Below are 14,619 nucleotides of genomic sequence, written 5' to 3'. Positions count from 1 at the left end.
CTCCCACCTGTGTGGCTGCAGGGGACTGCACTCCCTGCCAGCACCACCGCTGCCACCAGCCCACAACCCCGGTGTCACCCCAAACTGTCACACCCCATCCATGGCATCGGCCCCCCAGGACCCCCAGCTCACCCCAGGCACAGCCAGCCGGCACGGCCCCTCTGTAAACCTTTATTTCAGCTGGTGCTTGGGGCACCACGGGGGGCACCAGCCTTCTGCCCCCCCAAAAACAGCACCTGGGGGCACCCTGGCAGCACCCCTGGCTCTGCACGGTAGTGGGGTCACCAGGGACGCCCCGAGCAGGGGGCTCCTACACAGGGCCCCCCTGGCAGCATAGCGGGCACGGCGAGCCCCCCATGTGCCCCTGGCAGCTCCCCCGGCACCTCCGGGGGGTCTCGGCACAACCAGGACCCTGCAGAGGGAACGGGGTGTCAGCGGGGACCCCAGAGCAGGACCCCAGGGCAGGGACCCTGGAGTGGGGACCCCAACACTGGGCACCCAGCACACGTGGCAGCCAGACCCCACTGAAGCCCAGCCCGGGGGTCCCTGTGCCCAGCCCCTCCGTGTCCCGGGGTATCCCTCCCGAGTCCCTGCAGCCTCAGCCCTGGGGGCCACCAGGCCCCCCAGCCCTGAGGGGTTCCGTCTCCCGCCCCCAACGCCCCCGGGGCTTTCCACGTCCCAGTCCCGGGGTCCCCGCGCCCCCCCGGCCCCACCCACCGGCGCCAGGCCCGGCTACGTCATCATCTCCTCTTCCTCCTCCTCTTCCTCCTCGGCCCACCCGCCCAGCGGCATCTCCCGCAGCTGCGAGGCCCGGGCAGCCGAGCCTGGGGGGCACAGGGCGGTCAGGACCTCCAGAACCCCCCCTGGCCCAGCTCCAGGCTCAGCCCCGCGGTGGGGGGGGTCAGCAGTGCCCCCCACCCCCTGGGACACCCCACGGGCCGGTGCTCACCTGTGGTCACGAAGGGGTGTTTGGGTGCCCCCGCGGGCTGGGGGCTCGGCCCCTGCGGCTGCTGCTGCTGCTGCTGGTGGAGCTGGGGGGCAGAGGGGTCAGGGAGTGGCAGAGAGCCCGGATTAGCGCTCACAACACCCCCAGAGGCAGCCAGAGCCCCCCAACACAGCAGAGCGCCCAGTACTGGCACCCGGAGACCCCCAAGGGGCAGCAGGACAGGGGTCCCTCAGCCTGGGACACTCCCCAGCCCCAACGGGGTGGCAGAAGGGGGAACAAGGGTGACACCAGCTGCGGTGCCCCATCCCCAGCGCCCCATCTGGCAGCGGCCAGGAACAGAGGGGTCACCCAGCGGGTCAGGGAGGGAAGGGGCCGCCTGGAATGGCTCTGGGGACAAGGGACAGGGGACAAGAGACCAGGGCCAGGCAGGGCTCCCGGGGGTGAGGCAGAGCCCACAGGTGGTGACACTGGTGAGAGACACCAGGGAACCCCAAGGGACCCGTGCCCCGGGGCGCTGTGGGCAGGGGGAGCCCGGGAACCGCGGGTGACGCACCTGGTGCAGGTAGATGGCGTGAAGGCTCATCTCGGCGGAGGCCACCTCGGCCAGCAGCGCCGAGCGGCTCAGGCTGCGCAGCCGCGACTCACTCAGCGCCGGCCTTGGGGCACGGGAGGGGCGGCACGGGTGACAGCCCCGCCACAGCACCCCCTCCTCGCTGTGACACCCCCTCCTCACTGTGACACCCCTTCCCTGCCGTGACACCCCTCCCTGCCACCCCTCCTCGCTGTGACACCCCTTCCCACCGTGACACCCCTTCCCTGCCACCCCTTTTCCACTGTGACACCCCTCCCCTGCCACGACACCCCTCCTCGCTGTGACACCTCTTCCCACTGTGACACCCCTTCCCTGCCGTGACACCCCTCCCTGCCACGACACCCCTCCTTGCTGTGACACCTCTTCCCACTGTGACACCCCTTCCCTGCCGCGACACCCCTCCTTGCTGTGACACCCCTTCCCTGCCGCGACACCCCTCCTCGCTGTGACACCCCTTCCCTGCCGTGACACCCGTCCATCCCCCATCCCCAGCACAACGCTCCTGCCCACCACGACAGCCCCCCAGTGACACCCTGGCTGCCCTGAGACCCTTCCGAGCCCCGTCCCCGCTCCCCGCGCCCCCGCCCCGCGTCCCCACCTGTCCCCGGGGCGCTGGTGCTCCGCAGGGCTGTCGGGGGCCGCGCAGGGCGGTGTCCCCAGCGGGCTCCGCAGCGAGGCCAGCAGGCTGGCGGTGGCGCTGGCCGTGCTGCAGGGCTGCCCGAGGCGCGGGTCCCGGGCCAGCAGCCCGCTGGCCGCCAAGACGCTCGTCACCAGCCCCTCGGGCTGAGGGGACACCCGTCAGGGGAGACCCAAAACACCCCGCGGCGCCCCCGGCGCGCCCCCACTCACCGCCAGCGCCGAGTCCTCGGACAGAAGGGACGCGGCCAGCGGCCCCTCGGCGAGCGGGTGCCGCGGGGCGGGCGCGGCCGCCGCGTCCCGGGTCACCTGCGCCTGGAGGTGGCCGAGGAAGCGGCGGGCGGGCGGCGGCGGCCGCCACCGCGGGTTGCTCAGGGCGAAGCGCATCAGCGACAGCTCCGTCTTGCCGTGCTCCGCCTGGCGCTCCGGGGGAGCCTCCGTGTGTCCCTCCGACAGCCACTGCGGGACAGGGACGTGGCACAGCCCCGCAGGGACACGCGGCCCCGCAACGCCGCGCCCCGGGCCCCGGCCCCACCTGCGGGTTGCCGTGGTGCCGCACGTCCAGCTGCGCGAAGGAGCAGATGTCGCCCACCCCCGCCACCTCCACCGTGAAGTTGCGGAAGAAGTCCACGATGTCGAGGGCGCGCGGGGGAAAGGCGAAGATGAGGATCAGGGGTGTCACGAGGGGGCTCAGCAGCTCCTCCAGGATGAAAACCTGCGGTGGGGGGCCGTGGGATCTGGGGGTGCCCCGGGGCAGAGGCCCCAGGCTTGGAAGCCCTGGGGTGGGATGTCCAGGGTGGGGGTATCAGGGCAGTAGGTCCTGAGGAGGGGAGTCCTCGGCAGGGCTGCCCAGGGTGAAGGGGTCTGAGCGTGGGGGATTCCAAAGCAGGAGGCTCCTGGGATGGGGGTCCCTCAAGAGTGGGAAGCCCTGGTGCAGGGGGTCCCAGTGTGGGGGTCCAGGGGCAGGGGATCAGGACAGGGAGTCCCAGGGCAATGGGGCCTTGGAGCAGAGAGTCCCAGTGTTGAGGGGTCCAGGCTGGGGATCCCGAGGCTGGGAAGTCCCAGGATGGGGCTCCCGGTCTGTGGCATGCTGGGGGTGAGGAGTTGTGGGGAGAGGATGGTCCCAGGGGAGTGGGGTGCTGGGGAGGAGGGTCTCGGGCAGTGGGGGCCTGCACCCACCGCCTTGTACTGGAAGAGCTGCGCCATCTCTGCTCGTGTCTCGGCACGGCCGGCGCGGCCCTGCCAGTGCTCGGGCAGGTAATGCACGTGTGCCAGGACCCGCTGCAGCAGCTGCTCCGGGCACCACACCGCGTGCTCGTCCGGGATGAAGGACCTGGAGGGGCACAGGCGGGGTCCCGCCTTAGCCCCCGCTGCCCACCCGGCCCAGCACGGCACGGCACAGTCCGGCCCGTCCACCCGGCCACCGCGACCACCGCTCCGGCACCCACCTGGCCACGGTGACCACGAGCCCCAGCAGTGTGATGGCCGTCAGGATGTGCTGCACCGTCAGCACGTCCTCGTCGTACACGGTGAGCACGATGAGCACGGCCAGCACGGAGCCGGCGAAGAAGCCGACGTGGCGAGCCAGCACGGCCAGCAGCGGGCTGCTGAACGAGTCCATGTACTTGGTGGCCGGCGCGTGGCCGCGGCCCAGCCGCGCCTGCAGCTCGTGGCCCAGCTCGTTGAAGTGGCGCAGGTAGTGGCGCGCGTAGAGCGACCAGCGGCGCACGCCCAGGCTGCCCGGGGCCCGCTTCAGCCCCTCGGCGTAGCTGAAGAAGGCGAGCAGCAGGCGCCAGCCCAGCACGCAGGGGCACAGCGCCAGGTTGGCCACCCCCAGCAGCACGGCCGCCCGCGCCAGCCCCCGCGCCAGCGCCCGCCGCGCGCCCGCCCGCTTCACCTGCGGCCGCAGGCTCCAGGTGTTCTGGAAGAGCGCGGCCGGGCCGCGGAACAGCAGCAGCTCCAGGTTGAACTGCAGCCCGCGCGTGAGGAAGACCACGGGGCCCAGCAGCGGGAGGCGGAAGCGCACGGGCAGCAGGGACTTGTTGACCATGGCCACGGTGTAGTTGCGGAAGCGCAGGATGCGGTGGTGGATGTCGAGCTCCGTCAGCTCCCGGCGCGGCACGCACAGGGGCTGGCGCCGCTGCAGGGCCAGCAGCCGGGCCTGCACCGACTGCCAGCTGTGGTTGCACAGCTCCTCCTGCGGCAACGGCACGGGGGTCGGCGCTGGGCACCCGGGCACGGCCGGCGCCGCGCGGCGCCGGTGTGGCTTGGCGTGGCCCGGCGCCCCGCGGCCCCTTCCGGCCCAGCCCGGACCCCGGCCCCCCCAGCGGCCCCAGCCCCCCTCACCGCGGGGATGCCGAGCGCGCGGATGTAGAAGCTCCGGATCTCCCAGTATCCCACGAGGCGCCGGAGTGCCGTGACCAGGCGGCACAGCCAGACCGCGCCCGCCAGCACCAGCAGGAACAGCAGCCACCCGCTGCCACGGAGCCTGCGGGGACACGGGTGTCACCAGTGCCACCAAGCCCCCGTGCCGTGTCTTCCTGTGCTAGGAAGACACAGGTGTCACCGGTGCCACTGGAACCCTCCACAGCCACACCAGTGCCAGCCAAGCCAGATGCCACCTGCTGACACAAGGCCTGTGGGGACACAAGTGTCAGCAGGGCCAACAAACCCTTCACAGGCAGCGGCCACCCACTGCCACCAAGCCTGCAGAAACACAGGTGTCACCAGTGCCACCAACCACCTCACAGCCACTGCAGTCTCAAGAGACAGCTGGGGACACGTCACCCACAGCACCAGGACCCCACGCAGCCACACCAGTGGCACCTGACCCGACAAAGCCGCGCTGGTGGCACTGGGACCTCTGCACGGCCACGCAGGTGGCAGCAGGAGCAGCAGCCACCCGCCGCCACTGGCCCTTTGGGGACACACGTGCCACCCACACCGCTGGGACCCCAGTGCCACCCACAGCGCTGAGAACCCCCCGGCGTCCCCCGGCGTCCCCTGCCCACCTGCGGGCGCACTGCGGGGCGGGCAGCACGGCGTCGGGCAGCGTCACCTTGGCACGCTCGGGGACGTGGCTGTGGTTGAGCGGGCGCGTGGCGAACAGGACGTCGTAGTCCACGCAGCACAGCAGGAATGTGCTGAAGGTGACGACGAACAGGAACTGCCTGGGGGGACGGGGGGTCAGTGGGACCCCGGTGTCACAGCTGCGTGGCACCGTACGGTGACAACGTGGCATCACTTACACCAGCTCGAGCACGTCCGAGAGCAGGACGCAGGCAAAGCCATTCCTCTGGTGGAACTGGTAGATGTGTGGGGGCGTTAAGGAGACTGTGAAGAGGTGACGGACCCCCCACGTCCCCCCCATCCCCGGAGTCACCCCATGCTCCCCCATGCCCCCCACAGTGCCACCAGGGGCTGTGCCAGGATATCTTGGTGAAGAAACTGTCCAGGTCCTTAATGTGGTGCCACGAGTCTGGGGGGAAAAACACGGCAGGTAAGGTGTGGTACCACCCCTCCATGGGACCCCCGCGCCCCACCCAGGACCCAGAAACACCACCTGGGGTCCCCAAAGAGCCCGTGGGACCCCGAATCCCCCGCCGGACGGGACCCCAGTACCTGTCGGTCCTTCAGTGACGTGCAGCAGCAGCTGCTCCTCCTCCTCCTCGCCGGGGGGCGAGTCCTCCTCACAATCCTCCAGCCGCCGGTACTGCCGGTATTGCCGGTCCTCCTCTCCCCGCTCCGCCATCACCTGCCGGGGAACGTGAGCACCCGCCGCCGCCGTGGGGCCGCCGTGGGGCCGCCGTGGGGCCGCCGTGGGGCCGCCGTGGGCCGGAGGGGTCGGGGCAGGTGTGGGGCACCGGAAATGCCGCTGCGGTGCCGCAGCGCCGCCCGCGTGCCCCGAATTCGGGTGGCCTGAGCTGGCCCCGGCCGCGGGCAGGTGACACCGCAGGTGCCACCGGCCCGTCCTGTCCCACCGGCCAGGCCGGTGCCAGAGCCTGCCCTGAGCCTGCAGGGCTCCCCGGGACGGACCCCCTGAAAACTCCGAGGGACCCCAATACCTCCCCCAGCCATCCCCCGGGCCGTGCTGTGCTGCCCGGCCCGAGTGGGGGGACGCCTCTCCCCACGGACCCCTGTGTCCACAGCCCCCCACAGCCTTCCTCCCCACAGAGCCCCCCTCCCCATGGACTCCTGTACCCACAGACACCCCGCAGGCCGCACTCACCACGGACACGCCATCCCCGCAGCCAGGGGAGAGCCCAGAGCGGGAGCAGCTCAGGACCAGTCCTGAGCCCTGGTGGTCTCTCTATGCCTTGCGGACCCCCGGCCCGGGGAAGGACCGGACCCCCCCCCAGCCCTCTCGGGGAGGGCAGGACCCCAGACCTTGCGGCAGGAGGACAGCCCCCCACAGGGGAGGACGGGACCCAAAACTCTTGGAAGGGACCCCAAACCCTTGGAAGAGACCATCACAGCCTGGGGAAGGATGGGACCCCCACCATTGGGGCAGGACGGGACCCCCCGCTCACCCCCACCACGGTCCCCTTACCGCCGCCCCGCAGCGCCGCGCGTCACCAGCGTCCCCCGCGGTGGCCGCAGCCGGTGTCCGGCCAGGCCGGTGGCCGCAGGTGACACCGTCCGGCCCCACCTGCCCGCGGCTGACTCACGGCGCGGGGCTGATGCAGCAAGAGGGACCCGACCCCGGTTGTGCAACTCCCCCTTGGGGACAGCGGCCGCATCCCCCGGGATCGGGTGTCCCGGCGGGTGACACCGGCACGGCCCGTCCCCAACCAGCTCCGCATCGGGGAGCCAAAAATACCCGCGGAGCCCGAAAATAGCCCGCGAGGGTAAAGGGTTGGGGGGGCCCGGGGATCCCCGGGCCGGGCAGCCGGGACACCCCCGGGGCCAGGGACAGAGCCCAGGGGACGTGGCACCCGAGGGACACAGCGGCCCCCGGCAGCGGCCCCGGTGACCCTGCCGGGACACACGTGTGTTTCCGCAGCGTCACCTGTGTCACCGCCACTCCGCATGGGGACACGGACACCTGCCCGTGGGGACACGGCAGGGTGACACCGCCGTGGTGACACGAGCCCCGGTGGTGACACATGTGACACACGGCTGCGCCGTAAGAACACGGACGGGGCTCGGCAGTGACCCCCGCGAGTGGCCCGGGACCACACGTGGGGACCGGGCACCCCACGGCGGCAGGGGTCACACCCGCCGCGCTGGCCCCGCGCTGCCCGCCCGGGGCTCCCGGGGCAGCGGCCGGGCTGAGGGACCCCGGGGAGGAGCGGCGCGACCCCGCTCCGGGACAGCGGGCTCCGCCACCCCCGGTACCCGCTGCCCCGTCCCCGCTCACCTGGCCGCTCGGTGCCGGCCCGGTCCCCGCCGGTGCCGGCGCTCAAGGGGCCCCACGGCCGCCCCGGGCCCCGCCGCCGGCCATGGCCGCACCGGCGGCAGCCCCGGGCAGCGGCGGGGCTCGGGGTGCCGGTGCGCGCTCGGAGCTCCGGCGCGGGGCTCCGCTGCGGGTCCGGGAGTCCGGAGGGGCCCCGGGAGGAGCGGGTGTGCCGGGAGCGGAGATCGGCGGGGTCGGGGCGCGGAGCCCCGAAAGGGCCGGAGGCGCCGCGGAGGGGCCGGTACGGGTCGGGGCCGGCGCAGGGCCCGGGCCGCGGTGCTGGGGCTCCTCCCGCCCCGGTCCCGCCCCGGTCCCGCCCCGTGCCGCCCGGTGCCGCCCCCGGTGCCGCCCCCGCCCGGAGCCGCCATGCCGCTGCCGGTGCTCTTGCTGCGGGCAGCGGGCGCCTGGGCCCGGCTCCGGCCGCCCTCCATCCCGGGGCGCAGGTACCGGGGAGTGCAGGGCATCCCGGGAGCATCCCGGACCCTCGGGGCCCTTGGACCGCGGGAACTCTTGCTGGGAGGAGCCCCGACTCGGTGGTCGCGGGGGTCCCGGGGGTGCGAGTGGGGCTGCGGGGCAGCCAGGGATGCCGGAAACTCGCTGGGGCTCCCGGACAGCCGGATCCCTGTGGGGGGACCGCGGGGCGGCCGGGGCTCCCGGGAGGTGATGGGGTACGTGGGATTCCCGGAGCAGCGGGACGGGAGTCGGGGCGGGGGCAACACGTGGGCGGGTTTTGGGGAGCCCCGGGCTCCCTCGGGAGGACGACTCCACTTCTGGGCGTGGGGCGGCGTGGGGAGCTCGGCCTCGGCGGCCCTGCGGTGTCCGGGGGTTCCCAGACTCGCGGGCCCCTGGGGTGTGGGGGCACCCCAGCTCTGGGTGGGGGGAGCCAGCACTCCGGGGTTGCGGGCGGTGCTGGGGGGCCCCGGCTCCGCTGGAGGCAGGAACACAACTCCCGGCGGGGGGAGACGGCATTCTGAGGTTCCTGGGGTGATCCGCGGGGGCTCCCCCAGGTTCACCCACCCCCAGGGTCGCTTCAGTCGCCCCTCTCCCCAGTTTCAGATATGGGGGGCGCCTGGGGCTGGCCGGGCCCCCCCGGCTGCCCGCGGCGCTCCCGGCCCCCCGCCGCCTGCTCGTGGCCGGCTCGGCCGCGGGCTGCGTGGCGCTGGGGCTGCTGCGCACGGCTGCGCGCTGCCAGGAGGCCGCTGTCCCCGCCGTGCCCCCCGCTGCTCCCGAGCCTCCCGAGCCCCCCCCGGAGACCCCCTTCGACTGGCCGCTCTTCTGGACCTTCCTGCGCCCGCAGCTCCTGGCGCTCTCAGCTGCCGTTGTGGTGAGCAGGGCCGAGTGGGTGGCCGTGGCCGCCCTTGTCCCCACTGTCCCTGTGACACACCGATGCCGTGGGGTAACACACTGTGCCGGTGCCTCAGCACGATGGCCACTGTCCCACTGACATGGTACGGCACCCGCCTTCCCAGCGACTGGCACTGGCTGTCACTGTCCTAGTGCCACAGCGTGATGGCCATGGTCCCTGTTCAGGGTATGGCAGCCACAGTCCTGGTGCCATTGCGTAACACCCACCATCCTGGTACCCACTGCTGTGTGACATCTGCTGTCCCAGTGGCACAGTGTGACAGCCACTGTCCCAGTGCTGACACGAGACAGCCACTGTCCCGGTGCCACGGTGTGACACCCCCTGTCCCAGTGCCACAGTGTGACAGCCAATGTCCCAGTGCTGACACGAGACAGCCACTGTCCCGCTGCCACGGTGTGATATCCACTGTCTCAATGCCATGGCACGACACCCCCTGTCCCAGTGCCACAGTGTGACAGCCAATGTCCCAGTGCTGACACGAGACAGCCACTGTCCCGCTGCCACGGTGTGATAGCCACTGTCCCAGTGCCACGGTGTGACACCCCCTGTCCCAGTGCTGACATGAGATAGCCACTTTCTGGTACCACGGTGTGACACCCCCTGTCCCAGTGCCACAGTGTGACAGCCACTGTCCCAGTGCTATGGTGTGACACACACTGTCCCAGTGCTGACACGAGAGCCACTGTCCCAGTGCCACGGTGTGACACCCCCTGTCCCGGTGCTGCGCCAGCCACCCGCTGTCCCGGTACAATGGCCTGGCACCCCCATGCTGCTGTCCAGACGGTGACAGCCCTGTCCCTGTCGCGCAGCTGGCGCTGGGCGCGGCCCTGCTCAACGTGCGCATCCCGGTGCTGCTGGGCCAGCTGGTGGACGTGGTGGCCCGATGTGCCCGCGGCCACGTCCCCGCGTACCTGCGGGAGGTGCGGCGCCCGGCCCTGCGCCTCCTCGCCATCTACTGCCTGCAGGTGAGTGCCGACCCCCCAAAAGGGTGGGTGGGGGGTCCCGGGGTTGCCCCCGGCTCTCCTGACGCCCCCGCCCCGCAGGGCCTGCTGACCTTTGGGTACATCGCGCTGCTGGCCCGTGTCGGCGAGCGGGTGGCCGGCAACATGCGCAAGGCGCTCTTCAGCGCCCTGCTCAGGTAACCCGCGGGGACGGGGCACGGGAGCGACGGGTGCCCAGGGCCCCCCACCCACTGCTCCCCCGGCAGGCAGGAGGTGGCCTTCTTTGATGCCACACGCACGGGGCAGCTGGTGGCGCGGCTGACGGCCGACATCCAGGAGTTCAAGTCTTCCTTCAAGCTGGCCATCTCGCAGGTGAGCCCGGCCACCTCCAGGGTGAGCTCAGCTGTCTCCTGGGCAAGCCCGGCGGTCCCCCCCAGCCACTGTGTCCCCCCCAGGGCCTGCGCAGCGGCACCCAGACCGTCGGCTGCTTCGTGTCGCTGTACCTGCTCTCGCCCAAGCTCACGGGGCTGCTGCTCGTGGCGCTGCCTGCGCTGGTGGGCGCCGGCGCCTTCATCGGTGCCTTCCTCCGCAGCCTCTCCCGCCAGGCACAGGAGCAGGTAACCCTCACCCGAGAGCCCCTGTCCCGCCAGCCCCGAGGCCGCAGTGGGGTGTCTCCACTACTGTCCCCGCTCTCCTGCAGGTGGCCAAGGCCACCGTGGTGGCTGACGAGGCTCTGGGCAACGTGCGGACGGTGCGCGCCTTTGCCATGGAGGAGCAGCAGGCAGGGTAAGGGGGAGGGCAGAGCTTGGGGGTGGTGGGCGTGTGGCAGGGGGGACCCCAGCCCATCCCTGCCCCAGGCTGTTCCGTGACGAGGTGGACCGTGCCGGACATCTGAGCGAGCGGCTGGGACTCGGCATCGCCGCCTTCCAGGGGCTCTCCAACCTGGCGCTCAATGGTGAGCAGGGGCCACAGAGTGGGACCTGGGGGGCTCTGGGGTGGGACTCCCTTGGGCAGAACCTCCTCCCAACACCCCTTCTGCACGTCCCCTTCAAATCCCAGCTCTGCCCTCACCCCACAGGCATCGTCCTGGGAACCATCTTCGTCGGTGGCTCCCTGATGGCTGGAGACCAGCTCTCGCCTGGTGACCTCATGTCCTTCCTGGTGGCCTCGCAGACGGTGCAAAGGTCAGGGCAGGACCCAGTGGTACCCCCTGTTCCCCTGGCACCCCTGTACCCCACAGCCTGCCTGGGCACAGCCCTGAGCTCAATCTCTGCCCTTGTACATCCCAGGTCCTTGGCCAGCATCTCCATCCTGATGGGCCAGGTAGGTGGGGTGAGGGATCCTGGCACCCCCTGAGGCTGGGGATTCGGGTTTGGGGCTCTGGAGCTGCTTTCATCACCTTCTCTGCGGGTGAGGTGGGGTCTGGGGGGCCATGAGGTGTTCCTGCTGTCCCCCCACAGGTGGTGCGGGGTCTGAGTGCTGGTGCCCGTGTCTTCGAGCTGCTGAGACTGGAGCCCCCCGTGCCACTGCAAGGAGGAGCCTCCATCCCTGCCCACTCTCTGCGCGGCCACATCTGCTTCAACCACGTCTCCTTCAGGTGGGTCCCACCAGGCCCCTGCCTGGCCCCCCATGGCCCCCCAAGCCACCCCAAGGACGGAGGATTGGCACCATGTCCCCACAGCCCTGCAGCCCTTGCTCCTCTCTCTGCAGTTATCCCACCCGGCCTGACTACCCTGTCCTAAAGGACTTCAGCCTCACCCTGCCCCCCTGCCAGACCGTGGCCATCGTGGGCCCCTCCGGAGGAGGTACCGGTGCCCCCCACCCTCTCCCTGGGTGCATCCTCCTGCGCCCCACTCCTCTGCCCAGGGCGCCCAGTGGATGCCAGGGACTGGGAACCTCCCGGTGCCGCTGGAGCCAGGGGTCCAGGGCAGGGGGGCTCAGGGGTCTCCTCTCCAGGGAAGTCAACGGTGGCAGCGCTGCTGGAGCGGTTCTATGAGCCCACGGCAGGAACCATCACCCTGGACGGGCACGACATCGCCAGCCTGGACCCCTCCTGGCTGCGGGGGCAGGTCATCGGCTTCATCAGCCAGGTGGGGACGGGGCTGATGCTGGCCGGGACCCCCCGGCTGTCCCTGGGGACGGGGACAGCCCGGCTGGGGCTCAGCACTGAGGGCCAGGGTCTCGCTGCAGGAGCCGGTGCTGTTTGGCACCACCATCATGGAGAACATCCGCTTCGGGAAGCCAGGAGCCTCTGACGCCGAGGTGTACGAGGCCGCCCGGCTCGCCAACGCCGACGGCTTCATCCGCAGCTTCCCCCAGGGCTACGACACCGTCGTGGGTATGGCCGGGGCGGGAGGGGTCAGGCAGGCGTGGGACCCCAGCTGAGGGATCCCAGTCCTGCCGGGACACCGGCCGCTGGTCACCGCTGACGTTCCGCTGCGCCACGGCGAGCTGCGGCCGCGCTGGGCTCCGAGCGGGCGGGCTGGGCCCGGGTGTGGCAGCTCCTCGGCTGCGGGCTGGGGCGGCTTCCCCGGGCTGCTGTGGCACGGACATTCTGGGGGTTCCCTGGCTCTGGGTGGGGTTGTCCCCTGGGATGGCGCAGCGCAGCGTGCCCACGGTGTCCCGCGGTGTCCCGCAGGTGAGCGCGGCACGGCGCTGTCCGGGGGGCAGAAGCAGCGCATCGCCATCGCCCGCGCGCTGCTGAAGGACCCGGCCGTGCTGATCCTGGACGAAGCCACGAGCGCGCTGGACGCGCAGGCCGAGCGCGCCGTGCAGGCTGCGCTGGAGCGCGCGGCCCGCGGCCGCACCGTGCTGCTGATCGCGCACCGCCTCAGCACCATCCGCGGCGCGCACCTCATCGCCGTGCTGGCCCGCGGCCGCGTGGCCGAGGTGAGGCGGCGGCGGGGCGGGCGCGGGCGGCGCCCCGCAGGTGAGCGGCACCGTCCAGCTGTCCCTGCTGTCTCCGCAGGCGGGGACGCACGAGGAGCTGCTGCGGCGCGGGGGCCTGTACGCCGAGCTCATCCGACGGCAGACCAAGGAGGGCTCCTGAGGGCGGCCGCGCTGCCCCCCAATAAACCGGGCAGGAAGGCGGCCGGGCTGCGCTTTGTGCGGGGCGCTGCCATGGGGCCTCCGGGCCGCCCGGGGGCGCCCTCGCGCCGGAGCGGAGGGGGCGAGGCCGAGGGAGTGACGTGTATGTGGGCGTGGTCTGTGGGCTGGCCCCGCCCCCCTGCCGCGCTGCCCCCGGAGCGGCCGGTGTCACCTCTGTCACCCTGTCACCCTGTGTCACCTGTCACCTCTGTCACTCTGTGTCACACTGTCACCTCTGTCACCCTGTCACATTGTGTCACCTCTGTCACTGTGTCACACTGTGTCACCTCTGTCACACTGTCACCCTGTCACATTGTGTCACCTGTGTCACCTCTGTCACACTTTCACCCTGTCACACTGTGTCACCCCTGTCACCCTGTGTCACACTGTCACCCTGTGTCATCTGTGTCACCCCTGTCACCCTGTGTCACACTGTCACCCTGTGTCATCTGTGTCACCCTGTGTCACACTGTGCCACATGTGTCCCCTCTGTCACCCTGTGTCCCCTCTGGACAGGGTGTCACCCTGTGTCACACTGTGCCATCTGTGTCCCCTCTGCACAGGGTGTCGTCCTGTGTCACACTGTGTCACCCTGTGTTACCTCTGTCACACTGTCACCCTGTGTCACCTCTGTCACTTCTGTCACCCTGTGTCACACTGTGTCACCTATGTCACCTCTGTCACACTGTCACCCTGTGTCATCTGTGTCACCCTGTGTCACACTGTGCCACCTGTGTCCCCTCTGTCACCCTGTGTCTCCTCTGGACAGGGTGTCACCCTGTGTCACACTGTGCCACCTGTGTCCCCTCTGTCACCTGTGTCCACTCTGGACAGGGTGTCACCCTGTGTCGCCCTGTATCCCCCTGTGTCACCTCTGTCACCCTGTGTCCCCTCTGGACAGGGTGTCACACTGTCACCCTGTGTCACCTCTGTCACCTGTGTCCCATCTGTCACCTGTCAGCTGTGTCACCCAGTGTCCCCTGTGTCACCCAGTGTCACCTGTGTCCCCTGTGTCACCCCCTGCTCGGTGTCACCCCCTCCCGAGTTGCGGGACCCCTGCGTGGCCCTGCTGGGCTGAGTGTTCCGTGTGTGACCCTCGGCACAGGGTGTCCCATGTGTCCCCGTGGAGTGTGACACCCCTGTCACTCCCGAGGGGCTCAGAGGGGGTGCAGCCCTGCGTGACCTCAGCATGGGGGACCCCTGCACCCCTCCGGGATGGAGGAGCCCTTGTGTGATTTCTGTGATGGGGACCCCGATATTACCCCCGGGGCAAGGGGCCTCATCTGTCACCTCCAGAGTGGAGGAAGCCCTGGGTGACCTCTGGGTGGGGAGACCCCCTTGTGACCCCCTGCTGGAACGGGGGGGTCGCCTGTGTCACCCTCCTGGGCGGAGCCCCTCTGTCACCCTGGAGCGGAGGGACCCCGTGTCATCTTCCTGGGGTGCATGACCGCGGGGTGGGGGAGCCCCGGCGTGGGGTTACCCCTTCGTGACACACGGGATGGACTGTCCCCCGTGCTGTCCCTCAAGGTGGGCGCCCTTGTCTCAACCCCCAGGCAGGGGCAGCGCCGAGTGACCCCCGGGGTCACAGGGTTAGCTCTGCATTACTCTCCCGGGGTGGGGGTCCCATGGGTCAGCCTTCGAATGGGCGACCCCTGT

General features: G+C 71.0%; 2 protein-coding genes across 4 annotated transcripts; one reads left to right on the top strand and one right to left on the bottom strand.

Annotated features, from left to right (window-relative positions):
• Positions 1–157: 157 nt before the first annotated feature.
• Positions 158–8,815, bottom strand: ATG9B (autophagy related 9B). Of its 3 annotated transcripts, none has more exons than XR_014953191.1 (15): positions 7,534–8,815; positions 5,796–5,928; positions 5,609–5,652; positions 5,423–5,489; positions 5,186–5,340; positions 4,521–4,662; positions 3,623–4,371; positions 3,354–3,507; positions 2,710–2,889; positions 2,388–2,633; positions 2,137–2,321; positions 1,500–1,602; positions 950–1,031; positions 718–824; positions 158–412 (listed from the first exon to the last, which is right to left on the bottom strand). XR_014953191.1 is itself a non-coding variant. In XM_031503771.3 (15 exons), exons 2-14 carry the CDS (start codon positions 5,923–5,925, stop codon positions 733–735), a joined length of 2,331 nt encoding a protein of 776 aa, XP_031359631.3. In that variant the 5' UTR covers positions 5,926–5,928; positions 7,534–8,711; the 3' UTR covers positions 158–412; positions 718–732. The 3 variants fall into 3 exon arrangements, 2 of the variants coding, with proteins under 2 accessions (XP_031359631.3, XP_085428997.1); XM_031503771.3 differs by having other exon boundaries at positions 5,186–5,344; positions 5,423–5,487; positions 7,534–8,711; XM_085572871.1 differs by lacking the exon at positions 7,534–8,815 and adding an exon at positions 6,724–7,509 and having other exon boundaries at positions 5,186–5,344; positions 5,423–5,487.
• On the top strand, positions 7,903–12,966 carry ABCB8 (ATP binding cassette subfamily B member 8). Its single transcript, XM_077790139.2, has 16 exons — positions 7,903–8,012; positions 8,620–8,893; positions 9,745–9,900; positions 9,979–10,073; positions 10,143–10,248; positions 10,332–10,493; positions 10,577–10,662; positions 10,734–10,831; positions 10,955–11,060; positions 11,166–11,199; positions 11,337–11,473; positions 11,587–11,681; positions 11,833–11,966; positions 12,067–12,214; positions 12,515–12,765; positions 12,845–12,966. The coding sequence occupies exons 1-16, from the start codon at positions 7,936–7,938 to the stop codon at positions 12,923–12,925; spliced, it is 2,040 nt and encodes a 679-aa protein (XP_077646265.2). The 5' UTR covers positions 7,903–7,935; the 3' UTR covers positions 12,926–12,966.
• Positions 12,967–14,619: the final 1,653 nt, after the last annotated feature.

Source organism: Lonchura striata, chromosome 2 (genome assembly GCF_050655825.1).
Source record: "Lonchura striata isolate lonStrDom1 chromosome 2, ASM5065582v1, whole genome shotgun sequence".
NCBI classification, from domain to species: Eukaryota; Metazoa; Chordata; class Aves; order Passeriformes; family Estrildidae; genus Lonchura; species Lonchura striata.
Note: the sequence above shows the minus strand (reverse complement) of the source record. Positions and strands in the feature narration are given on the sequence as shown.

Coding starts and splice junctions, on each gene's coding strand:
- ATG9B (XM_031503771.3), bottom strand. CDS start 5,925: ATGGCGGAGCGGGGAGAGGAGGACCGGCAATACCGGCAGTACCGGCGG. Junction 2,322..2,387: donor CCGAGGACTCGGCGCTGGCG/GTGAGTGGGGGC, acceptor GTGTCCCCTCAG/CCCGAGGGGCTGGTGACGAG. Junction 825..949: donor ACACCCCTTCGTGACCACAG/GTGAGCACCGGC, acceptor TGTGCCCCCCAG/GCTCGGCTGCCCGGGCCTCG.
- ABCB8 (XM_077790139.2), top strand. CDS start 7,936: ATGCCGCTGCCGGTGCTCTTGCTGCGGGCAGCGGGCGCCTGGGCCCGG. Junction 10,249..10,331: donor TCAAGCTGGCCATCTCGCAG/GTGAGCCCGGCC, acceptor TGTCCCCCCCAG/GGCCTGCGCAGCGGCACCCA. Junction 11,967..12,066: donor TCATCGGCTTCATCAGCCAG/GTGGGGACGGGG, acceptor GTCTCGCTGCAG/GAGCCGGTGCTGTTTGGCAC.